At 36.6% G+C, this 23,390-nt stretch overlaps 1 protein-coding gene across 3 annotated transcripts in view; it reads right to left on the reverse strand.

The window, feature by feature from the left end:
- Positions 1-846: 846 nt before the first annotated feature.
- The window catches only part of Olfm3 (olfactomedin 3), a 228,194-nt gene continuing 205,650 nt past the window's right edge, over positions 847-23,390 (reverse strand). For all 3 annotated transcript variants that reach the window (XM_060392847.1, XM_060392848.1, XM_060392846.1), the window contains exons 5-6: positions 5,078-5,184; positions 847-3,912 (exon numbers count right to left, since the gene is read on the reverse strand). In XM_060392847.1, coding sequence (XP_060248830.1) covers positions 3,235-3,912; positions 5,078-5,184 — 785 coding nt within the window. In that variant the 3' untranslated portion in view covers positions 847-3,234. The remainder of the gene's footprint in view (positions 3,913-5,077; positions 5,185-23,390) is intronic.

Consider the following 23,390-nt stretch of genomic DNA (forward strand, 5'->3'; position numbering starts at 1 on the left):
GATCACCTTACTCTATAGCCTTTCTTATGGTCTATGTATGGAGTGATGGAGAGGTTGACTTTACAACTAAGTATTGCTTTAAAATGTCACAGAAACTCAATTTGTAGGTGTGATAAAGGATATATGATTATACTTCTTCAGCAAGATGCCAGTTTTGATTCTGCTTTTAAACGTATACTATTTCTGTAAGACTTGGCCTTTTGAAACTCTGCAATGACTATATTTTCCATAATTGCTTTAACTTGAAGGTATATATTTTTTAAATTTTTCTCTGAAATGTATTCTTATATAACATTTTAAAAACAAACAATTGTTGATCTGAGAGCTAAGAATTAGTGGTACTTTAAAATCAAAAGCTTTCTAGAAATTAGTGCATGTAAAATTAATTCACTAAGGAAAAAAATCTGTTTATTTTGATAGTAAGAATTTGTAATTTCATATGGTTATATTTCAGGAGTAATCACTCCATAAAAGTACTACTCAGAAATTTGGCATAGACTTTCGGACATGAAGACATGGTTGTGATTCTTTTTAATTAAGGGTGAATATCAATAAGAAGTTAATGTTTTCTGAAGTCTTCCTCACCACGAATGCTGTCAGTTACAAACAAATGAGACTACAGTGGAGATAGCAATTTGGCTTCTGGATTTGTGATAAAACATGACTAATCATTCATTTTCTCTGCATAAACTGCATCTGTGATTTTTTTCTCTTTTATTTCTAGACAGTGTTAATGTATTAGAAGATTAGCCATTTTCTGAATGTGTAGATATAAATTTAGATACAAGTAATAAGCCTTGTGATTCAAGTTCCATAAATACAAATAACACACCAACACAACCCAGCCACAGACATATTATTTGAATTATATGGAAGTACTTTAATGATCTGATTAATTTAGAAAATACCAGTTACATAGTTGATTTCGGATGAAGGTTTTCGAAGTTTAGACTTCTGCACTGCTTAGATTCTATGGATGATTTTAAAATACTCATTATTTTCCTCATAAAATTACTTTATTTGCTGAAGATTAAAAAGGAAACAGTGATTAAGTTCTTATTTATTTCAGGCACAAAACTGAACATAATTTATTCAGAAAATGCTCATAAACTGTAAATGTTTAATGCAAGTCATATTTTTAAGCTCATGTTACCCCACTTCTAGTGACAATATAATCTTAGCTTGCTCTAGCGGCACATACACTATAAATTGGCTAGGGTAATGAAACCATACATAGAAAACAACAAGGCTCTGTACAAGATGCACACCTCACAAATAAGCCATGATCATCCATATTATGAATGTGTGTGATTCCACATAACATGTCTTAAGGACAAAAAGTGTTTCTATTAGAGTCTGTATTCCTAAAAATTTATTGGTTTCTGAAAATGATATGATTTTTTTAACCTTATACAAATTGCTGTACAAAGTATGAACTGCTTGCTTTTGTGATGTATGTAGTATGACAAATGAATCTCCTAAATTTTCCAACTATTGTAGACTGAAATTTATGTGAACTTTTGGGAAGAGGCGATACCATTACAAAAAGATGCAGGGGTTCCCATTAGATCATGCTTAACTTTCGTTGGCCAAAAAAAATAAAATAATAAAAAGATACTCATTCAACCTTGAGTTTCAAGATTAAAGTAATCAGTTTCCAATTTCGATGGGATAATACCAGAAAATGACTTTTCACTTGCAGAATTTCTAAATATCAGTATTTTTATAGAGTGCTGTGTCTGCGTTATTACCATATGCTTGTTTTTCAATATGGTATTGTATATGTACGAAACAAAATTTATAATTTAAGTTATATATTATTTATTTTGGAATACATACATACATTTTAAATTTAGAACACACCCCTCTTTGTGTCCACAAAGCTGCCTTAGGAGAGTTCTTTTTAACATAGGAATATGACTCCTAAACTCATTGACATGTTCAGTATTTTTAAATTATGTGTTCTGTGTCATTAGTGACCTAAATGTTTCAAAATTTTATTTTTAGTTTCTTTAATTTTGCACGTACAGTGAGGCAAGGCATCAAGGGGATTGCATTCTCATTTCATTTCCTGATTTGGTTATTCATACATTTGAAACCAAAGACAGCTCCCAGTTCTTTTCATCATTTTCTTTTGTACAAGCCAATATCTCTGCAGGGTTCAAAATTTTAATATAGAAAATATCACATAAATGTTCTTTCCTTAACAATCTCCATGTGCTTTATATTATATAAGTAATGACATTATTGAAAGTTGTATGTAAAATATGTTAAAATACTAATTTATATATATATATTTCAATAATGCTTCTAATAATAAAAGAATAAATAAATCAAATCCAATCTTTATAACACACCTACATATTGTACAAAAAATTTATGTGGGATACTTCTAGGAAACAGGGCATCACTATATTAAATTCAGATACAACGGCTGAATAAACTTGGGATAAAACAAAGATTAGATATAGGATACCTGTTTTGATATTTTTTTAAGTTTATAGTGCTTATGTGAAGGGGTAAGCCAAGAAGATCTTTCTCAGCCACACTTGCAAAACTGACTTGAATAATCACTGAGATTAAATTTTAGTTCGCTTTATAAAAAATATTACTTTCACAGAATTGAAGGAATACAATTGTACGATGATGGTTACAATGATAGAAAAATGAATCGCCAAGAAAATGTCAGCAAGAGATTTAGAAATGACTGCACAGCACCGCATCAGAGAATGTGGTAACAGCAACATGATCAGTATTATTTTCCATATAAATAAAATTTTTAAATCTTTTTGTAGAAATAAATGGGGGGGGAAGTGCTTTCCTTTTACCTTAATTCCTACGAAAATATTTCCTGATGTAGAGCAAGAGACAGTAAAAAAACTGACAGTTAAAAAGAGACGACATTCATGCATTTAAGACCACCATTAGTCTGATTCTAATACAAGGCATATCATTAATCTTTTGCAAAACTATGACTCTAGACACTTAAACTCTTTTTAGTACTTTGCATGGCAAGGGCATGATAGGCCCTATAAATGTAGGCATTAAGATGTGTCTTCAACACATTAACTTAGACAAACTTTTTGAAACTCCAAATATACAATAAAATTCTTTGCTTTGGAGAAATGATGACAAGTCAATCAAGGAAAACAAACAAACAAACAAACACAAACAGGGGCCTCTAGACATTACCGTATATGGCAGGGTACATAGATGAAAGGAAATGACGTTTGCCTATGTGTCATCTTCAGTCTTAATGATGTGGAACAGGGTGACATTGAATAGGACCTGGTGGCCGTTGTTCCAGGCATAAAGAGCTCTATCTCTTGCGTTGTAGTCAAGCATGGATATGTGAAAGTATTGGTTATGAAAGGGTATGTCTGTGTACTCATATGTGGACGTTTTTGTGGAATAGGAATAATACACTTTGGCTCCAGTTAAGTGGGAGTTGGTGACATACAGAGTCCCACAGATCATGAACGATTCTCCTGCACTTCTCTTGGGATAGCCAGTGCTCCAGCTCTTCATCACCTCCAAGGTATCTTGATTAAGCTGGCTGATAACGATATTGCCTGCATTCTGGTTGGTTGCATACACAGCCCACAGCCCAATTTCATCAGCCATTAGGTCAATGTCAGAGAATCCACCCCATGTGTAGGGATACACATTGTGAAAACCAGCATACTCCAGGCTTCTTTGGGCTAGCACTCTCCCTAAATCAAAGCTGTACTTGATGATGATATTACTTTGATACTTGTTAAAATAGAGTGAGCCATTGTAGACAACATGGTTGGTTCCTGCCCACTTGAAAGGGAGGTTGTATGTCCTTGATTCAGCTCCACTGACAAAGTCTGCAATGGACTTGTATTCACGAACTATTTTGTTGTTAGTGTAACTATCCATATACCAGACCTGAAAATAAGGGAGGGGGGAGAAAGAGAGAGAGAAACAAATCAAATTATTAAATTCTGTACTTTTACAAAAATTCCAAAATAATGGTAGTAACAGTCAAAGTTTCAAGTTTTGGATGTCAAACATTCTTACTGATAACCCATTGAAATGTGATCGCATTTCAGGCCCCTGAGAAGATATTGTACAGAGGGCCTCAAAATGGCTCAGTAGGTAAAGATGCTGTCTACCAATACTGACAAGCTGAGTTATATTCCCAGGAACTGAATAGTAGAAATCAAGAATGTCAGGGTCTTCTGACCGCCGTACATGTGTGAACATGGAATCATACACAGATATTTTCAAATTTTTAGAAAAGGTTGTTTGTAGGGGAAAACAGCTGAATTTTATTTTTTCTATATTTTCTTTCTATTCTGTGCCTATTTCTGTACAGCCCCAGCACATGTTATTGCAAAGCAATTCTTCTGATGTAACAACATGACCAATGACAACTGTAAGGCTTTAGTGTTAGCCTCTCCCTTGCCGTTAAAATATTTCTATTTAATTTAACATGCTCAACTTTGTAGTTGCCACAGAACCTTCTAGCAATAGTTACTCATTGGACTATCCTGTAGGTTTAGGGAAACCATTGCATTAATTTAATTACAAGTATCATTTGTATAGGACTATTGAGAATTTTAATTCAATGATAATTAGAATTATAGACAATTCTTACTATGTTTAATTACCTAATAAAGGTATTGTTAACCTGAAAAAAATACCATAACTAGTTTCAGTTGCAATTCTTTTACAATTGTCCCTAACAATATATTTGTTTATATAATTAACTTGTTCACTACTCAGTGCTTAGGATTTTTTAGTATTCTAAAGATTATATTTCTTATGAATATTCAGAAATTTTTATGTGCTTGGGATTTACATTTCAAGAGCAAAATAAGATGAAATTCAATGGCAATTTGGCTAGACTGCACTGAAGAAGTTTAAGAGGAACATATTACTAAAATAGGTTTGCTCCAGCCTGAGATATATCAATAGCTAGTTGGAAAAAATCCTGAAATAATACCCTTTACATCAGAACCTATATCATGAAAAAAAAAAGAATAACCTGGGAGTAAATAGTATGAATGAAACCTAAGTATAAGCCAAAGCATTTGTAGAAGCAACATACTCTGTTATTCTTTTCAGATGCTAACGGATCGGTCATCCAAGCACCAAATCGCGTTCCAGATGTCTTGACTGTGATGGGGCCTGTGATTTTCATCAATTTGCCACATGCTGAAATTAGAATAACATAAATGTGTTGGTTGAACACAGCCAATGAGTCCAATACACAAACTCAGAAGAAAGCAAAGGGAGAGATATAAATCAAAGTAAATCCACAACATAAATGTCACATATTCTGAGTAAATGAATGCCATGTTGGTTGCAATGCATTTAGCACCTACCAGGAGCAGTGGCTTGTTATTTCAGTGCTCTAAATGTAAAGTATAATTAAAAATATTCTTTTTATTAAAAGTATATTCTCTCATACAACACAGCCTAACCATAGTTCTTTCGTCCCCCCACTCTTCTCAGCTACCTTCACCTTCCCTCTTTCTGTTTCCCTTCAGAAAAGGGAAGGCTTCCAAGAGAAAACAATCAAACAACACAAGAAAACAGGACACAATAAGGCAAGGCAAATGTCCTCATATCCAGGCTGAAAAAGTCAGTCCAATAGAAGGGAAAAGTCCCACGATCAGGCAAAAGAGTCAGATACATCACTCTGATGTCTTGTATGTTCGGAGTCTTGTATGTTTGATTATCAGCCATCCACATCTTTCCCTTTTTCTTATGTTCTATACAAACTAGACCAAACTCTGAAAGCTGATTTTTAGTTTGTTTATGAAAATGTCCATTTAAATATATCTTTATTTCTGCATCCATTCTTCAGTTGAGTGACATTTGAGCTGTTTCCAGCTTCTGGCTATTACAAATAAAGCTGCTACAAACACAGTTGAGCAAATGTCCTTCTTTTGTACTTGAGCCTCTTTTGGATAGAAATTGTGGTACATCTACACCATGGAATATTACTCAGCAATGAAAAATAAGAAAATAATGAAATTTGCAGGTAAATGGTGGGAACTGAAAAGGATCATCCTGAGTGAGCTTTCCCAGAAGCAGAAAGACATACACGGCATATACTCACTCATATAGACATATAATATAGGATAAACCTACCAAATCTGTACATCTAAAGAAACTAATCAAGAGGGAGGACCCTGACTAAAATGTTCAATCCCCATCCCGAAAGGCAAAGAAGATGGACATCAGAAGAAGAAGAAAACAGGAAACAAGTTAGGAACCTGCCACAGAGGGCCTCTGAAAGGCTCTGCCCTGCAGACTATCAATGCAGATGCTAAGACTTAAGGCCAACTGTTTGGCAGAGTGCATGGAATCTTATGTAAGAAGTGGGAAATAGTAAGATCTGTAGAGGACAGGAACCCCACAAGGATAGCAACAGAACCAAAAAACTTGAACAAGGGGTCTTTCCAGAGATTCATACTCTAACCAAGTATCATGCATGGAGATAACCTAGAACCCCTGCATAGATGTAGCCCATGGCAGTTTAGTGTCCAAGTGGGTTACATAGTAATGGAAAGAGGGACTGCCTCTGACATAAACTGATTGGCCTGCTCTTTGACCACTTCCCCTGAGGGGGGAGCAGCCTTACCAGGCCACAGAAGATGACAATGCAGCTACTCCTGATGAGATCTGATAGACTAAGATCAGAAGGAAGGAGAGGGGGACCTCCCCTATCAATGGACTTGGGGAGGGGCATGCATGAAGAAGGGGAGGGAATGTGGGATTAGGAAGAAAGGGGTTTATGGAGGAATACGAAGTGAATAAAGTGTAATTAATAAAAGTAAAAAAAATAAAAATATGTATCTTTATATAACGTAACAACAAAAGTTCAATCACAGAGTGCCTGAAAGGTATAGAATTATGAGAGCCCAATATACAGATAAAAGGGCTTGGTTGAGCAGCCATGAAAATGCAAAGAATAAAACCTTAAAATGTCAGATCCGCAGACTCCAAGAGAACATTTAATGAAAGTTTCAAGAACCCAACATATAATGAACAACATGATTTTCATAAAAATATATGTATATATATACATATATATTTATTATTATTTTATACATATATGAAGTAATTTTGACTGAGAATAGATCTTCAGCATAGCTAAAGTTTCCTAAATGCCAGAGCTAAAACCAAAGGGAAAACAACATTTGTAGATTTTAAAATAGCAGAACTTAGAAGTAATTTACCTTACACATTTTTAAAAACAGTATACCTGTAAATGCTTGTCTTTGGTCTCAACAAAGAAATAACATTCCTGTCCATTCATTCTACTATTTCTCTATTTTTTTTCTGGGTCTTATTTCATGTTTCTTTACCTTCATTTGCCAGTGTAAAAACTGATAAATGTCATTACTGCTGGTGTCTGTATGTTTGGGTGAAAAGAAGAAATGCTCAAGGCAAATCATGAACAAAGCAATCTAGCTTGGAGCTTGTTTTGGCTCATATTTCTCTATATATGTTCCTCATAGGAATAATTTGTAATTGGCAGGATACCAAGCTGCATAGTTAGGAAGATGATAAATGGGACCATATTTTACTCTGTTATTAAAACAGTAACTACACATTCTATAGTCCCCAGTATTTCAGGATACTTGAATTGAAATAATTTTCCATTTCTTTGAAAGAAATTTACGTGATGTCATCTTTGTACATTTTATAGATTTCTCTGAATTATTTTACGGATTCCAGAAACCCAGTTTATCAAGACTGACCTAGTGATTCATGAGACTCCATGCCATCTATCTATCTGTCTGTCTGTCTGTCTGTCACCTATCTTGTGTTAAGCCAATTTGGAATAAGGAAGTTCAATTTGTTATAAGCACATGAAAATATATGTGCAAAAGTGTCAAATTGAACTAGAGATATATTTATGTAATTTGAGTGACCTAGTTGAGTAGATGATATGACTATATGATATGTGGAAGCGATGTTTAATGATGCCACACAGAAACATTTATAAGTAAATAGATGAGACCATGAAAATTTGCAATATACACAGATTGGAATGAAAGAATCCCCCTCTCCAATTAAACTGCAGAACAATATATGTGGGTTTTTTTTTTTCCTGAAAGATGAAAAATGATTCTGGCTTAAAATGACAGAATAATGTCTGCTTTTATCTCCTCTATTTTCTGATTTCAATGAAATTACAGTGGAGAAGCATAGCAATAAAAGTAGGCTTTAAATCCAAAAGACAAGGAAAAGAATGCAAAGAGCTACTTGTAGAGAAGTTTCAATGAATTTCTCAAAGGCGGGTGATGAAGAGTGGTCCTGAAAGATCCAGGCTAAGATGTTTCAGTTCGTGTAGAAGAGGCGGTGACTGAAGAAGGAGAGGCGTTACCTTGAAGATGTGAAATACGGGCTCAGAAAAGTGTGGAGAGAGCATTTGGAGTGGTCTAGTGACCTGAAAGCATGGGCGCTACTGAAAGCATGTTAAGAGCAATTGATCCCATTTTCTTCCTTAGATGTAGGGCTCCAAAAACAGTACAACGCATCTTCAAAACTATGTCTTCGGTACCTTGAAAAAAGTAAAGTGGATAATGGAGCTTTGGATACTCAGCAAAGGCTCCTACCACTTAATGATACAGTCTACTTGCCTGTTATTCACAGGGGAAAAATGCCCTGTAAATATTCAATGTAAATGTAAATAAATGTAAATATTCAATTTGTTTAATTGCTTAAAAGTGAGTTAGTGGATAATGCAGGTAGCTTAAAAGTTGCAATTACAGCAATTAGATTAAGACAGTATTGTTATAAAAGAGAATCCAGAGAGTAGAAAAGACCCTTTCTCTGTTTAGACACTTTTGTATTGTGCATTTGGATAGTGAGAGAAAAACAGTAAAAAATCCATTTGGAAATGAAAAAATATGATTACATTTTATAACCACAGATAGAAGATAAAAAATATTTTTCCTAAACTGAAAAATGATTGCATTGTAAAAAAGAGGGTGAGATATAAAGTATTGATTCCAGTGTTTAAATAAGGTTTCTAGAATAGGATGTGACACAAAAAGAGTAGGGGAAATTGTTCAAATTATGTAGAGAAGTGACCGACCGTAACAATGTTTCGGTGAGACGTAATATAGGATAGTTAAGGACAAAGTGAACTGCCTGGATCCTCTTCCTCTGTGGGCTGGCTAGGTCGTCCCACCAAGGCGAACTGATCAAAGAGCAGGCAACCAAGTTCATGTTAGAGGCTGCCCCTGAAGTTGAAATTTTTGAAGGCACTTAAGCTACTTACAAGTAGGAATTGAGCTTTTTAGCATTATACTGGACACTGGAATGCAATAAGCCCCTATGCTCTTGTACTGAAGAAGAAAAATCCAAAGATGATGTAGGATCTTTTCTGATGTGCTTATTTGCTGCAGAGTTTTCTTTCTTTCTTTCTTTCTTTCTTTCTTTCTTTCTTTCTTTCTTTCTTTCTTTCTTTCTTTCTTTCTTTCTTCTGGACATACATTTTTTTAATTTTTATTTTTTTTAATTATAGTTACAGTTTGTTAACTTTGTATCCCTGCTGTATCCCTCTCCCTCTTTCCCTCCCAATCCCACCCTCCCACCCTCATCTGCTCCCTGCCCCTTTCCAAGTACACCAATAGGTGAGAACCTCCTCCCCATTCATCTGATACTGGTTTATCAGGTGTCTTCAGGACTGGCTGCAAAGCCCTCCTCTGTGGCCTAGCAGGGCTGCTCCTCCCTGGGGGCTGCAGGGGGGGAGGGGGGACAAGAGAGGAGTTCAAAGAGCCCGCTTTTGAGTTCATGTCAGAAACAGTCCCTGTTCCCCTTATTAGGGTACCCACTTGGATACTGAGCTACCAAGGGCTACATCTGAGCAGAGGCTCTAGGTTGCATGCATACATGGTCCTTGTTTGGAGAAACAGTCTCATAAAAGACCCCTATGCCCAAATATATTTGCTCCTTGTGGAACTCCTGTCCTCTCCAGGTCGTATTTTCTCCCCCTCCCCCCTTTTATTTTGATTCCCTGCATTCTGCCAGAGTTTGGTTATAAGTCTTAATATCTGCTTTGATACACTGCTAGGTAGAGTCTTTCAGAGGCCCTCTGTGGTAGGCTCCTGTCCTGTTACTTGTTTGCTCCTACATCCAATGTCCATCCCATTTGTCTTTCTAAGTGAGGATTGATCATCGTACCCTGCATCCTCTTTCTTGTTTATCTTCTTTAGGTGTATAGATTTCTTTATGTTTATCATATCTTATAGGTCTATATAAGTGAGTATATACCATGTGTGTCTTTCTCTTTTTGGGATACCTCACTCAGGATGCTCGTTTCTAGGTCCCTCCATTTGCCTGCAAATTTCATGATTTCCTCGTTTTAAGAAATCACTAGAGGATATATTTCAGTGTTCAAGTTATAAACTCAACAGAAGCAGATGTGAGACCAGTAAAACACATACTCTCTTTCTTCATCTGTCTGTCAGTCTCTCTCTCTGTCTGTCTTTCTCTCTCTCTCTCTCTCTCTCTCTATATATATATATATATATATATATATACATATTAGGGAATCTCTGTGAGCTATCTATCTATATCATCTATCTATCATCTGCCTATCTGTCTAATCTACCTATCTATCTACCTACCTACTTATCTATCTGTCTGTCTGTCTATCTATCTATCTATCTATCTATCTATCCATATGTAATACACACACATACATATACATGGAAACATCATGTTCCCATCACGCTCCATTTGAAGATTTTTAATACCAGTTAAACTATTTTTAAGTGCTGAATGTATTTGATTTTCAGATAGATTTAGACTTTAAAAGAAGATACTTCTACTTTACGTGTTTGTGAATTTGCCTGCATGTCTACTACATGTGCACCACATGTGCTGTATCCACAGAGGCCAGACAAGATATTGGATCCCGGAGAACTGGAGTTAAAGATGGTTGTGAGGCAATATTGGGTGTTGAAAGCTGAGCCTGTGTCCTCTTTAAGAGTACTATGTATCTTTAACTGCTGAGCTAACTCTCCAACATGATATTGAGACTTTCTAAGCAATATATGAATATGTGAACAGCATCACTTAATTTTTAATATTTTGAGACTATGTCTCAGTATGTAGCTCAGTCTGACCTGAAATTCACTATGTACATTAGGCTAGACTTGAATTCATAGAGATTCCCATGCTTCTTTCTCCCCAGTGCTGAGATTAAGGGTGTGAACCATCCCATCTGGCTTCCTGATACATATTAAAGGAAATTCCATTGTCTGGCTCGGATATTATGGTACTAGATTTAGAGAGGAAAAACGTATGTCTAATTCCATCACTTAGCTTCCAGGAAAGAACATAAATAAGATCGTAACATTGTAAACATTCACATTTAACCTACAATTAATCAGGTTATAGTCAAATTGTTTGAGTGGTACGCTAACTGCTCTCTGATTATGGAAACACAAAATTTATCTAAAGAGCAGAAAAAGATAAAGGTTCTATTGTTAAGACATGTAATTTTGAGAGTAGATAGAGTATAGGAGGGTGATTGTCTTCATCTTTAAAAAAATAAAATTATAAATTATTTTTGAAATGAAGATGAAAAAAAACTGTGTCTTAAAGATGCAAGTAGTCTGATTTTGATCAATACCTGCCTTGTCATAAAAGCATACTATGTAGATTTATTTTTTAAAAAGAAACTCAAGCAAGAAATGCTATATTAATTTACAGTTAACAGAGCAGGGACTCATTAAATAATGCCTATGATTGAGTTTTTGGAGAAAATAAATGTTTTTATTTAAACTTCTGATTTAACCAATCTAATGCCCTAAAATTAAACTTAAATGTGTTGAACTCTGGTGAGAAAAACTAAAACAGACTGTTATTCTTTATTCCAAGCCCTTTAAAATTTTAAGCATTCTACTTTTGCCACATGTATGTAATATTTACATTGTGATTTAAAATGTTAAAGTAAGTTCAAAAATCTCATAGCCACAAAGTTTGAAAAGTTAAAGAGTGCATTTATACATTGCCTGCTGAAAGATTATTTCCAGGTTTTATGTGCCATGCATAGCTAAGAAATTGATAGAAAAAAGAAAGGGTCACAGACTGAAAAAAATGAAACTCATGAATAGCCTTCATTTTAATATTTTGAATCCTATGAGTCTTAGACTGAAATTGAATGCTTTAAACTTCCAGCATTTTACAGTTGACTTAGCAAGTTCTGTCTTTACCTCTATAAACTTCAAAAGATGAGAATAATATAAATTATAATATTTATCCATATATTTTCTATAGCAACAAATGTGATAATTTTTTAAAAGTGAAAAATGAGGAGGGAGGGCATACAGAAGGACATGAAGAATATACCAGAAGAGGGAGAAGGATAAAAATAATATTAAGATTGTTTCAGCAGCCTTAAGGAATCATATTATTTATATTAACTAAATTAGCATAAAATACACATGAGTGTTTGTGTACCCACACACTGATAGCATAAATAAAGTTATACCACATCTAACAAAAGCCCAGCACCAGGCATGAGAACCCACATTTTGAAATGGAGGTCAGGGAGTCAAAGAGCCTTTCAAAACAGTACAAGATATTATTGTTTTCTTGAGCTACCTCTTAGAGGTTGAGGGTAAGTTCCTATTACAAAGCTATCATGTAGTTTGACTTCAGTATTAAGAACATAGACCTGAATATGACCCAAAAGCCTCTTCCCTGGGACTAGTTTTCATAATGTCAGAAGTAGTATGCAAAATACCAATGGGAGAGAAGCAATCAATTGTCCCATCTCGCTGATATTTATGAATCACAATGATTAGCATGGTAAGGTGTCCCTAAATGCGCATATCTTGTTGGTAAACCAGCAGCTCTCTAATCAATGCAAACCTTACTCAACAGAAGAAAAATCATGCCTGGTACCATAAACCCAACCAATACCCAAAGCTAATAAGGTTATAGATTTTACTGTAGAACTTACTAGTGCTGCCTTAGTAGACCAGCTTAATTACTGCTTTCAAAACACCAATCCATATAGGCACAGATAAACACAGCCTTCACTCCTCATCAAGAAAGCTTCTTTTGGTAGCATAAGGAGACCACTACAGAAGACTACAACTTGATTCAAATGAAAAACAAAACCAAACAAAACAAACCCCACCTGATTATGGAGTACCCAGTTCCAGTGGATACATCTATAATAAAATTCCTGCACCTAGGGCCCAGGAAACATCATGAGAATATTGTGAACAGATTGTAAGAGCTAGACGACCAGAAAGTCACCTGTGAGATGGTATTTTCTAGAAAGAATAAGGAAGCTACATCCTTTGTTAACATCATTGACATGGCTGCCTAAGCAAGACTTGAGCAATGAAAACACCAACAGACATAAAAGAGAAAATCTCATTAATATAATGTGTATATATATATAAATGTGTGTGTATTTATACATATATATATAAATATATAAACTATAGACAACTAATGGTTGCTGAGAGAGGGAAAATTTGTCTTCCCTAGGATGAATGCCATAATTGGATATGCAATGTCAAATGATCTGTCCTGAAATCATATACATCAACCAACACTAAATAGACTTAGCTGGTTGTATTTCTTCATTCATGATTATATGAATATATATTTATGAATATATTTGTACATATTTAGTAATGATAATCAGAGAAAAAGAAGCCATGAAACTGAGAGGAAGTAAGCAGGGGTAACATTTCCTAGGAGGAAGTGGAAAGGGAGAAATGGTGTAATTATATTTTAATCAAAAATTGAAAATTATAAAAAAATTAAAAATTATAGAAAAGATAAACTGAATAGAGTTATATTTTTAATAAGTTATGACAGCATGGTCCTGCACATGGGTTTTTATAATTGTATTTCTGGTGAGTTCTCACTGTATACTCCTCCTGTACATGTCTTTTTAAAAAGTGTTTTATTGATTTTGGGGGTGTGGTCACATGGTGCACCACAGTCCCACTCATCTCCCTGTCCCCTCAGATCCACTCTTCACGTTTGCAAGCTCCACCCAACATGAAACACATGCACATACAAACAATGCTAACAAAAACAAAGCATGAAACACATCTCATTGTGGAAGCTGTATTGTGTCACAGCATGTCTCACGGTATGTTCCTCTCTCCTTACTTCACTGCAGTAAGTCATTGGTTGAGAGCTCTGACTTCTGAGACACCATCAATATTAGATCCTCACTGAGACTCCTCCCAGTTATCAGGTTGCTGCTCTGTGTCATAGAGATCCTACAGCTTTGGAACACCGTGACTGGCCCTTTCAAACATTTACCATCCATAAATGATGTAGCTTTGGGGGTGGACCAATTGAGAGCCCTGGGTCTTAGCCTGGGTGGCAGTTGAGCTGATTAGGCAGCCAGCTAATATATATATATATATATATATATATACATATATAGATATGTATATATATAATTATATAATTTATAAATTAATTTATATATGTATATAAATTAATATATATATTAATCACAGGTTATTTACTTTGTATCCTAGCCATACCCCCTTCCTCATGCCCTCCCAATCCCACCCTCCCTCCCTTCCCTTGTCTCCTCCCTGCTCCTTTCCAAGTCTACTCATAGGGGAGATCCTCCTCCCCTTCCATCTGACCCTAGCTTATCAGGTATCTTCAGGACTGGCTGCAATGTCCTCCTCTGTGGCCTAGCAAGGCTGCTCCTCCCTGGAGCAGGGAGGGGTTGTCAAAGAACCAGCCATTGAGTTCATGTCACAAGTAATCCCTGTTCCCCTTTCTCAAGCTGTATTACAGAGCAATAGTAATAAAAAAAAAACTGCATGGTATTGGCATAGAAGCAAAAAGGAGGATCAATGGAACTAAATAGAAGACGCAGAAATAAACTCACCCACCTATGAATACTTGGTTTTGACAAAGAAGCCAAAACCATTCAATGGAAGAAAGACAGCATCTTCAACAAATGGTGCTGTAGACATCCAGCTGGATGTCTACATGCAGGAAAATGCAAATAGATCCATATTTATCACGTTTCACAAAACTAAAGTCCAAGTGGATCAAAGACCTCAACATAAAACCAGATACACTAAATCGGTTAGAAGAAAAAGTGGGGAAGTGCCTAAAACTCATTGGCACAGGAGACAACTTCCTGAACAGAACACCAACAGCACAGGCTCTAAGAGCAATAAATGGGACCTCATGAAACTGAAAAACCTCTGTAAAGCAAAGGACACTGTTGTCTGAATAAAACGACAGCCTACAGACTAGAATGTAGTGTTATCAGTTTAATAAATGGTCTGTGTGAGAAAAACTTATTTGCTGTTACATAAAGAAATCAAATTGATTTGGAAAATTTTATTACTCTATGTTTTCTTAGTCATTCTGGTTATATTAAAATCATTTTCAACATGTGTAAACTGTGGCCTCAAACAGATATTTCAACTCAATTCTTTGACCAAGGAAGCTCCATGGGCACTCACAAAATGTATCCTTTGCCTCCGGGTTCTTCTCTGGGTTATTGTCTCTTTATCGTCAACTTGCATCTTCAGCATCTACTCACTGTTTCCCATCTTTCTAGTGGTTCACAATATGAATATTTGACTCTGTCTTCCCTTTTTTGACCTCAGTTCACCATAATTTTTCATCTGGAGACACATTTCTTGAGGAAACTAATTTTGTAGTATTAATTTATGAGGCACACTTTAGTAAAGTATAACTGAATTTTCATGTGTCTTTAAGTATCCTAATCTCAAATAAGTGCATAAATTTAAAATTTTGAACTCCGCCAAGGTATGGAAGATGTTTAGCTTGATATGTAATCTGAAATAAATTGACATTGACTCATGAGTTAAAGGGAAGTTTACTTAGGGCTTTAGTTCAGTTAGCATATTAATGATTTAGTGGCTCAAACATTTAGAAGGCCAGTTTGAAAAAGCAGTATTTTATTTTTTTAATTAATTTATTTACTTTTTATTAATTACAGTTTATTCACTTTGTATCCCAGATGTAGTCCCCTCTTTCAATTCCTCCCAACCCCATCTTCCCTGCTCTCATCTCCTCCCATGTTCCTCCCAATTCCACTGATAGGGGAGGTCCTCCTCCCCTTCCCTCTGAATCTAGCCTATCAGGTCTCATCAGACTGGCTGCATTGTCTTCTGTGGCCTGGTAAGGCTACTCCCTCATCAGGGGAAGGTGAGCAAAGAGCCAGCTACTGAGTTCATGTCATAGACAGTTGCTGTTCCCATTACTAGGGACAATACCTGGAGACTGAGCTGCCATGGACTATATCTGTGTAGGGGTTCTAGGTTATCTCCATGCATGGTACTTGGTTGGAATATCAGTCTCAGAAAAGACCCATGTGCCCAGAATTTTTCTTTCTATTGCTCTTTTTCTGGAGCTCCTGACCCCTCTTGGTCTTTCTATCTCCCCCTTCTTTCATAAGAGTCCCTGCACTCTGCCCAAAGTTTGGCTAAGGGTCTCAGCATCTGCTTTGATACCTTGCTCAGTAGAGTCTTTCAAAGGCACTCTGTGGTAAGCTGCTGTCCTGTTCCCTGTTTTCTTCCTTTTTCAATGTCCATCCCATTTGCCTTTCTGAGTGAGAATTGATCATCTTACCCAGGATCCTTTTTCTTGCTTAGCTTCTTTAGGTGTACAGATTTTAGTATGTTTATCTTATATTATATATCTAATATCCACTTATAAGTGAGTATATACCATGTGTATCTTTCTGCTTCTATGATGCCTCACTCAGGATGATCATTTTCCTGCAAATTTCATGATTTCCTTGTTTTTAATTGCTGAGTAGTATTCCATTCTATAAATGTACCACAATTGCTGTATCCATTCCTCAGTTGAGGGGTATCTGGATTGTTTCCAGATTCTGGCTATTACAAATAAAGTTGCTGTGAACATGGTTGCACAAATGTCTTGTTTTGTACTTGAGCATATTTTGGATATATGCCTAGGAGTGCTATAGCTGGATCTTGAGGAAGCACTACTCCTAATTGTTGTAGAAAGCGCCAGATTGCTTTCTAAAGTGGTTGTACAAGTTTACATTCCCAACAGCAATGGAGGAGGGTTCCCCCTTCTCCACATCTTCTGCAGCATGTGTTGGCAGTATTTTAAAATGGTGCATAGAGGATTGTAGGCTACAGGAACTACCACATTTTGATCTGGAGTATCCTTACTCTTGGCAGACCTTGAGCAATTTAACTTCTTATTGTCTCATGGGTAACAGAGGTAACCAAATAACTTTCACTGCACAGTTAAAAAGATTAAATAAGGAATACATGCTAAATGTTTAGAATGGTATTCAGTACTCAGATGGATACTTTAGACAAATTAACTATTGCATGTGTTCCTGCCAAGGGATCTGAGATTGACCAAAGAACAGTCCATATCATGAAAGTTGTAAAACCAACATGAACATTGGTAATCTTTTTGTAGATATGATCTAAAATCAGAGAATATTTTTAAAGGGAGCATTAACAAATCAAAATTTTTGTGAACTATAATTTTAAAAGAAAACTCTATCTACTTTGTGGGAAACATTATGAGTTATTGCATTGTTTGGGTGAGGGATATACAGTAGTGACAGACAGAGGTAACTGAATATATTGGGTGTCTGAGTTTGAGAGTAGAGTAGATAGGAACAGATTTTGGGTTAGTTGTGATCTAGTGTCTATTCTATTTGCCCTTCTGAATGAGAATTAATCATCCTCCCTAGAGTCCTCCTTGTTTTTTAGCTTCTTTAGGTTTGTAGATTGTAGTATGACTATCCTGTATTATATGGTTACTATCCATTTATAACCGAGTATATTCCACGCTTGTCTTTCTGGTTTTGGATTACCTCACTCAGGATGATCTTTTCTAGGAAGGTATTGAAGAGAGAGAACAGGATGGGAGCCAACCATAAATGTCTTCTGAAAAACTCCACCCCAGCATAGGATTGAAGCAGATGCCAAGACTCACAGCCAAACTTTGGGTACAGTACAAGGAGTCGTAGAAAAAGGTGGGGAGATAGAAAGACCTAGAGCAGACAGGAGTTGCATAAGAAGACCAAAAGAGCCAAAAAAATATAGGCCAATGTGGGTCTGCAGCAATTGATGTGCCAACCAAGGAGCATGCATGAGGAGGACCTAGACCCCCTGCTTAGATGTAGTGGATAGACAGGTCAGTCACCAGGTGGGTCTCCTAGTAAGGAGATCAGGGGCTGTCTTTGACATGGATTCTGTTGACCACTTCCCACTGGTTTGGGGGGCAGGGAGGTTGCCAGGCCACAAACAATAAGAATCCAGGTAGTCCTGATGAGACTTGATAGGCTGGGGTCAGATGGTATGGGAGGAGGGCTCCCTCTTTCTGAAGATGAGAGGAGAGGAGTAGGAGAGAAGAAGAGTGGATAGGACTGGGAGGAGACAAGGGAGGGAGCTACAATCAGGATGTAAAGAGAATAAACTGTAAAAAAAATGAATTTAAATAAAAAAAGACAATCACCTCCCCAACTCTTTCCTCCCCCACAAAAAAAGATCTTGTGTAGCATGCAAATGTGGGGCTTGCCCACTTGAGCAGAATTTACTGTCACTTACTCAGGTAAAGAGACAAGAAGGAAGAAGAGAAAAAAAAATGTGTCAATACTCCAGTGAAGGTGGTTTTAAACTGTGCATGATAGGTAGATAGATAGATAGATAGTAGATAGATATGATAGCAGATGCCCCTATGAGAAGCAGTTTGGACATTTGTAAGTGTTGTGATGATACTGAAGGCCTAAGGATATATTATATTTGTGAGGGAGATACACAAAGAAAGACATAACAGAACTCTACAAATAAGCACCTAGGGGTCCCGGCAGAGGATCTCTGGAAGAAGCTATCCGGAATATGGAAAAATGTATTATGAATTCCTAGCTGTGGGAGTAGCCTTTCCTAAAAACACTTCTTGACTTGAGAAAATAAACTTTTTTCCAGTCATGCAACTGAGTTAATAACATGCCTTGAGACCTTTAAAACTATGTACTCAATCTGTTTTCCTACCATGTGTTCAGCCTGTTTAAATTGTCTTTAAGAAACCCATGTAAGCAACCTTACTATGCCTTGATCTTCCCATCAATCAGTTTTTGTTTTGTTTGTTTTTCAGGTTGAGCTAAATGTATAGCTTCAGTCTTATAAAAAGTACACCTCCATGCCCCTGGCCCAGACTTGTGTGTGTATGTGTGTGTGTGTGTGTGTGTGTGTGTGTGTGTGTGTGTTGTGCTACTTGTTCACTGAAAGCACTCATGAAGCTGAATGCAACTTAGAAAAAAAATATCAACATAAACTGATGAAAGCAGCATGTGGATATGGTTTGGAAGCACCTACTTACAGTTTTGAGTGCTTTTCTGAGTCAATAGAGTAAAGATGACCTTTACAAACTTTGTTAAAAAATTAATGAAAACAAGAAATTTTTCATTCTTTTCATATACTATACTTTCTGTGCTATGCATTCAGTATAGAGCAAAGCCCCTTGTTAGGGACAAATGAAAGATGAATGGAAATAAGTGAAGAATTAAAATTTGGGTTTACTCTTGGTCAAAATTCTAAGAATTTTTCTTTAAAAACCCACCACTGTGCCCAAATATCTGGGCACAGGGGTCTTTTCTGAGACTGATACTCCAATCAAGGACCATTCATGGAGATAACCTAGAATCCCTGCTCAGATGTAGCCCATGGCAGCTCAGTATCCAAGTGGGTTCTTTAGTAAGGGGAACAGGGACTTTCTCTGACATGAACTCAGTGGCTGGCTCTTTGACACCTCCTCATCCCCCAAGAGGGGAGCAGCCTTGTGAGGCCACAGAGGAGGACAATGTAGACAGTCCTGATGAGATGATGAGACCTGAAAGTCTATGGTCAGATGGAAGGAGAGGAGGACTTCCCCTATCAGTGAACTTGGAGAGGGGAATGGGAGGAGATGAGGGAGGAAGGGGGCTATAGCTGGATACAAAGTGAACAAACTGTAATTAATATAAACAAATAAAAATTTAATCAAGAAGAAAAGCCACCACTGGACCAAGAGAAACATTTATTCAGAAGACTGTGGTACTGACCTGTACAGAATCTCATCTTGGTGGCTAACGCTTTCAAAGAAATTGCTATGGTATTTAGTGCAAATCAATCACTAGAAGTCACGTGACATGCAGAAAGTGATGAATCATAATTTGAATGGGAGTTATTTTGAGAAACACTATAAACCAAATTTCAGCAACAGACAAGTCATTTCAGGAAAAGGAAGGAGGGAGGGGGCGGGGAAGCATGAGATCCTAGTCATTATATTTCTGTTGTCATTTACTAAAGTCAGGGGCCATCTGGTAGCGAGGAAGAGCAAAAGTTGTAAAAGGCCATAATGAAATAAATGAAATCTACAAGTAGATATTGATTGAATTTACTTAGTCTATGAGTAACCATGCCTACATTTACCCCTTAACGTGTGTGTGCATTAATTAAAATCAAACACATAAACAAAGCCACTGCCTGTGTACTTTGGACACTAGGGCAGAAGCTGTCAGATCTGGTTTCTCATGCAGGTCACATGCTGAAATCACTGTTTAATGGCAGGTAATGTGCTTACTTTCTGGAGAAGATGTTCTAGAGTCTGATATCTCCTTATTTTAGCTGAGGACGGGCATTACATTGATTTGGGGTCAAGAAGCTTTTATATGCTGATGAGGAGAAAGCGGTGTCTGTGGTCATGGCCCATCCAACCAACAAAAATTAAATAAATGACAAGTCACCACTGTGGCCATGCAGTAGTCACCACCACAGGAAGCAAACAACTCGGCTTGGGATGAGCTCTCTGTGTTGATTACTTCCCAAGAGAAACTTCCTTTAAATTGGTCATTGATTTCCTAGGGTAAAATTTATCTTGTCAAATGAAGTCAGTAGAATTAAAATGGCAGGAATTTATGAAACTGGCTGCTTTTCCGGTTATAATTTTGTGGGTTTTGGCATCAAGAAACATAAGCATCTTCACAATCTAAAGGAACAGAGACAGTGGGGGAAAATAACAGCCACTTTTGTTTCATGAGTTTCCCAAACTAGCTTTTGTTCAAATGAATCATTGTCTTTCTCACATTCCTCTCACTTTCTAGAGAACAAGGGAAGTTAGTCAGGGAAGATAATTTTCCTCAAATGCCTGGAAGACAAATGTTTCCATAAAGGTGCATGGCAAGAAAAGGGAGGTAGAGTCTTGCTTCATTGATTCTTTTCTGTTATTCTCCTCTGTCTGCAGTGAGACCCATGGAAATATCAGCACTGATAACATTCAGAAAATACACTGAATAGGCTATTGAGGAAAGCGGCCACTTTCTTTCTCCTGGTGACTTTTACGCATTCATCTTTCCAATCAGTTACCATCGATCATTATCAATCACTCATTGAGGAAAAGGTGCTATTCAGGATGCAGCATGAAGAAGTTGTTGGAATCATTGATGCACAAACATCTGTTCTCCTTTCTTATTTCCTTAGCATGTGAATGCCCTTTATTTTAGATTAGTCTAAGATCTTTTAGCTTTAGATTTTTAGGCAAAAGCCACAGATATAACTTAGATAGAGCAGAGAATATATTCATGGATATAAAATATTTTTTCTTTTTAAGGCCAGTGAAAAACTAATGTACTAAGAAATGCACATGACTTGATATTACAGTCTATTAAAACTCTTATAAAGAGTTTATTTTGATCATACTTTGGAAGCCCTGTAAAGTCTACTTATATTATTTAAAGCTTATCCTTATGTCTGTGCGTGTCAGTTGTGCTGCTAGTGGAAAGAACTGGAGAAGCTACAATAAACCTTGGGTGAGGATAAGAATAAACACATGTGTTTAATAACTCATATTTTCTCAGAAAACACTACATCATCTTAGTTGTTTAAGAAAGTACTTCAACTTTTTCATTTATCTTTTCTAATATAAGCTTGAATTTAAAATATATCTTAAAGGAGAAATTTACTTAAACTTAAAACTGAATGAATAGTGTAATAAAATCCCAGACAATTTCAAGACAAAACTTACAATTTTAGAGTATGTATGATAGATTCTGGCAAATGACTTCAGCTCACTTATTTGACATTATTTATATTTAATCTAGAGACATATTCTCAGAAGCTAAGCAAGAAGGAGGACCCAGGGTAAGATGATCAGCCCTCACTCAGAAAGGCAAATGGGACAGACATCAGAAGAGAGAGAAAAGAGGAAACAGGACAGGAGCCTACAACAGAGGGCCTCTGAAAGACTCTATCCAGCAAGGTATCAAAGCAGATGCTGAGACTCATAGCCAAACTTTGGGCAGAGTGTAAGGAATCTTATGAAAGAAAGGGAAGGTGGAAAGACCTGGATGGGACAGGAGCTGCAGAAGAAGAGCAACAGAACCAAAAAATCTGGGCCCAGGGGTCTTTTCTGAGACTGATACTCTAACCAAGGAACATGCATGGAGATAACCTAGAACCCCTGCACAGATGTAGCCCATGGGCAGCTCAATCTCCAAGTGGATTCTCTAGTAAGGAGAACAGGGACTGTCTCTGATATGCACTCAGTGGCTGGTTCTTTGAACACCTCCCTCTGAGATGGGAACAGCCTTACCAGGCCACAGAGGAAGACTATGAAAGACAGTTCTGAAGAGACCTGATAAGCTAGGGTCAGATGGAAGGGGAGGAGGACCTCCCCTATCAGTGGACTTGGAGAGGCATATGCGAGGAGATGAGGGAAGGAGTGTGGCATTGGAAGGGGATGAAGGGGGCTACAGCTGGGATACAATGTAAATAAACACTAATCAATATAAATAATAAAAATTAAATTTCAAAAAAAAAATTGTCTGCATTAGATTTTGGATTAGAAAAATCATGCTTTTTAACCCAAGTGAGCCAGAGTTTAGCTTTCTTAAAATTTCTACAGTAGCTGAGATTTTTGGTGTTTTTTTTTCCTTTAAATGTTACATAGAGCAAACTATTAGGTATTTTACAGTGAAATGCTGAAATTGCCATTGTAGAAATAAAAGGAGTCAATAACAACACAATACAAAATCAGGTGGGAATCAATGAAATGCTTTTGTGATCTGCCTTTCCTCAAGAACTCTTTGGCTTGTAAAAACACCACACACACACACACACACACACACACACACACACACACACACATACACACACACACACACACCATATTTGTAATGTGAGTTGAAAAGAAATTATTTTAATAAAATTCTTTCATCAAGCCTTTGCATAAACTGGTTTTCCATATATTGTTTGAGATATGTTGTTTGTGTCTCCAAAAAGTAACTAAAGCAAGGCAAGTCCTTAACAAAAGCAGTACCTTCAGAGCATGAACAACACTCCTTAAAGGTACACACACGTGTGTGCGCACACACAGGCACA

Source organism: Meriones unguiculatus, chromosome 10 (assembly GCF_030254825.1).
Source record: "Meriones unguiculatus strain TT.TT164.6M chromosome 10, Bangor_MerUng_6.1, whole genome shotgun sequence".
In the NCBI taxonomy this organism is placed as follows: Eukaryota; Metazoa; Chordata; class Mammalia; order Rodentia; family Muridae; genus Meriones; species Meriones unguiculatus.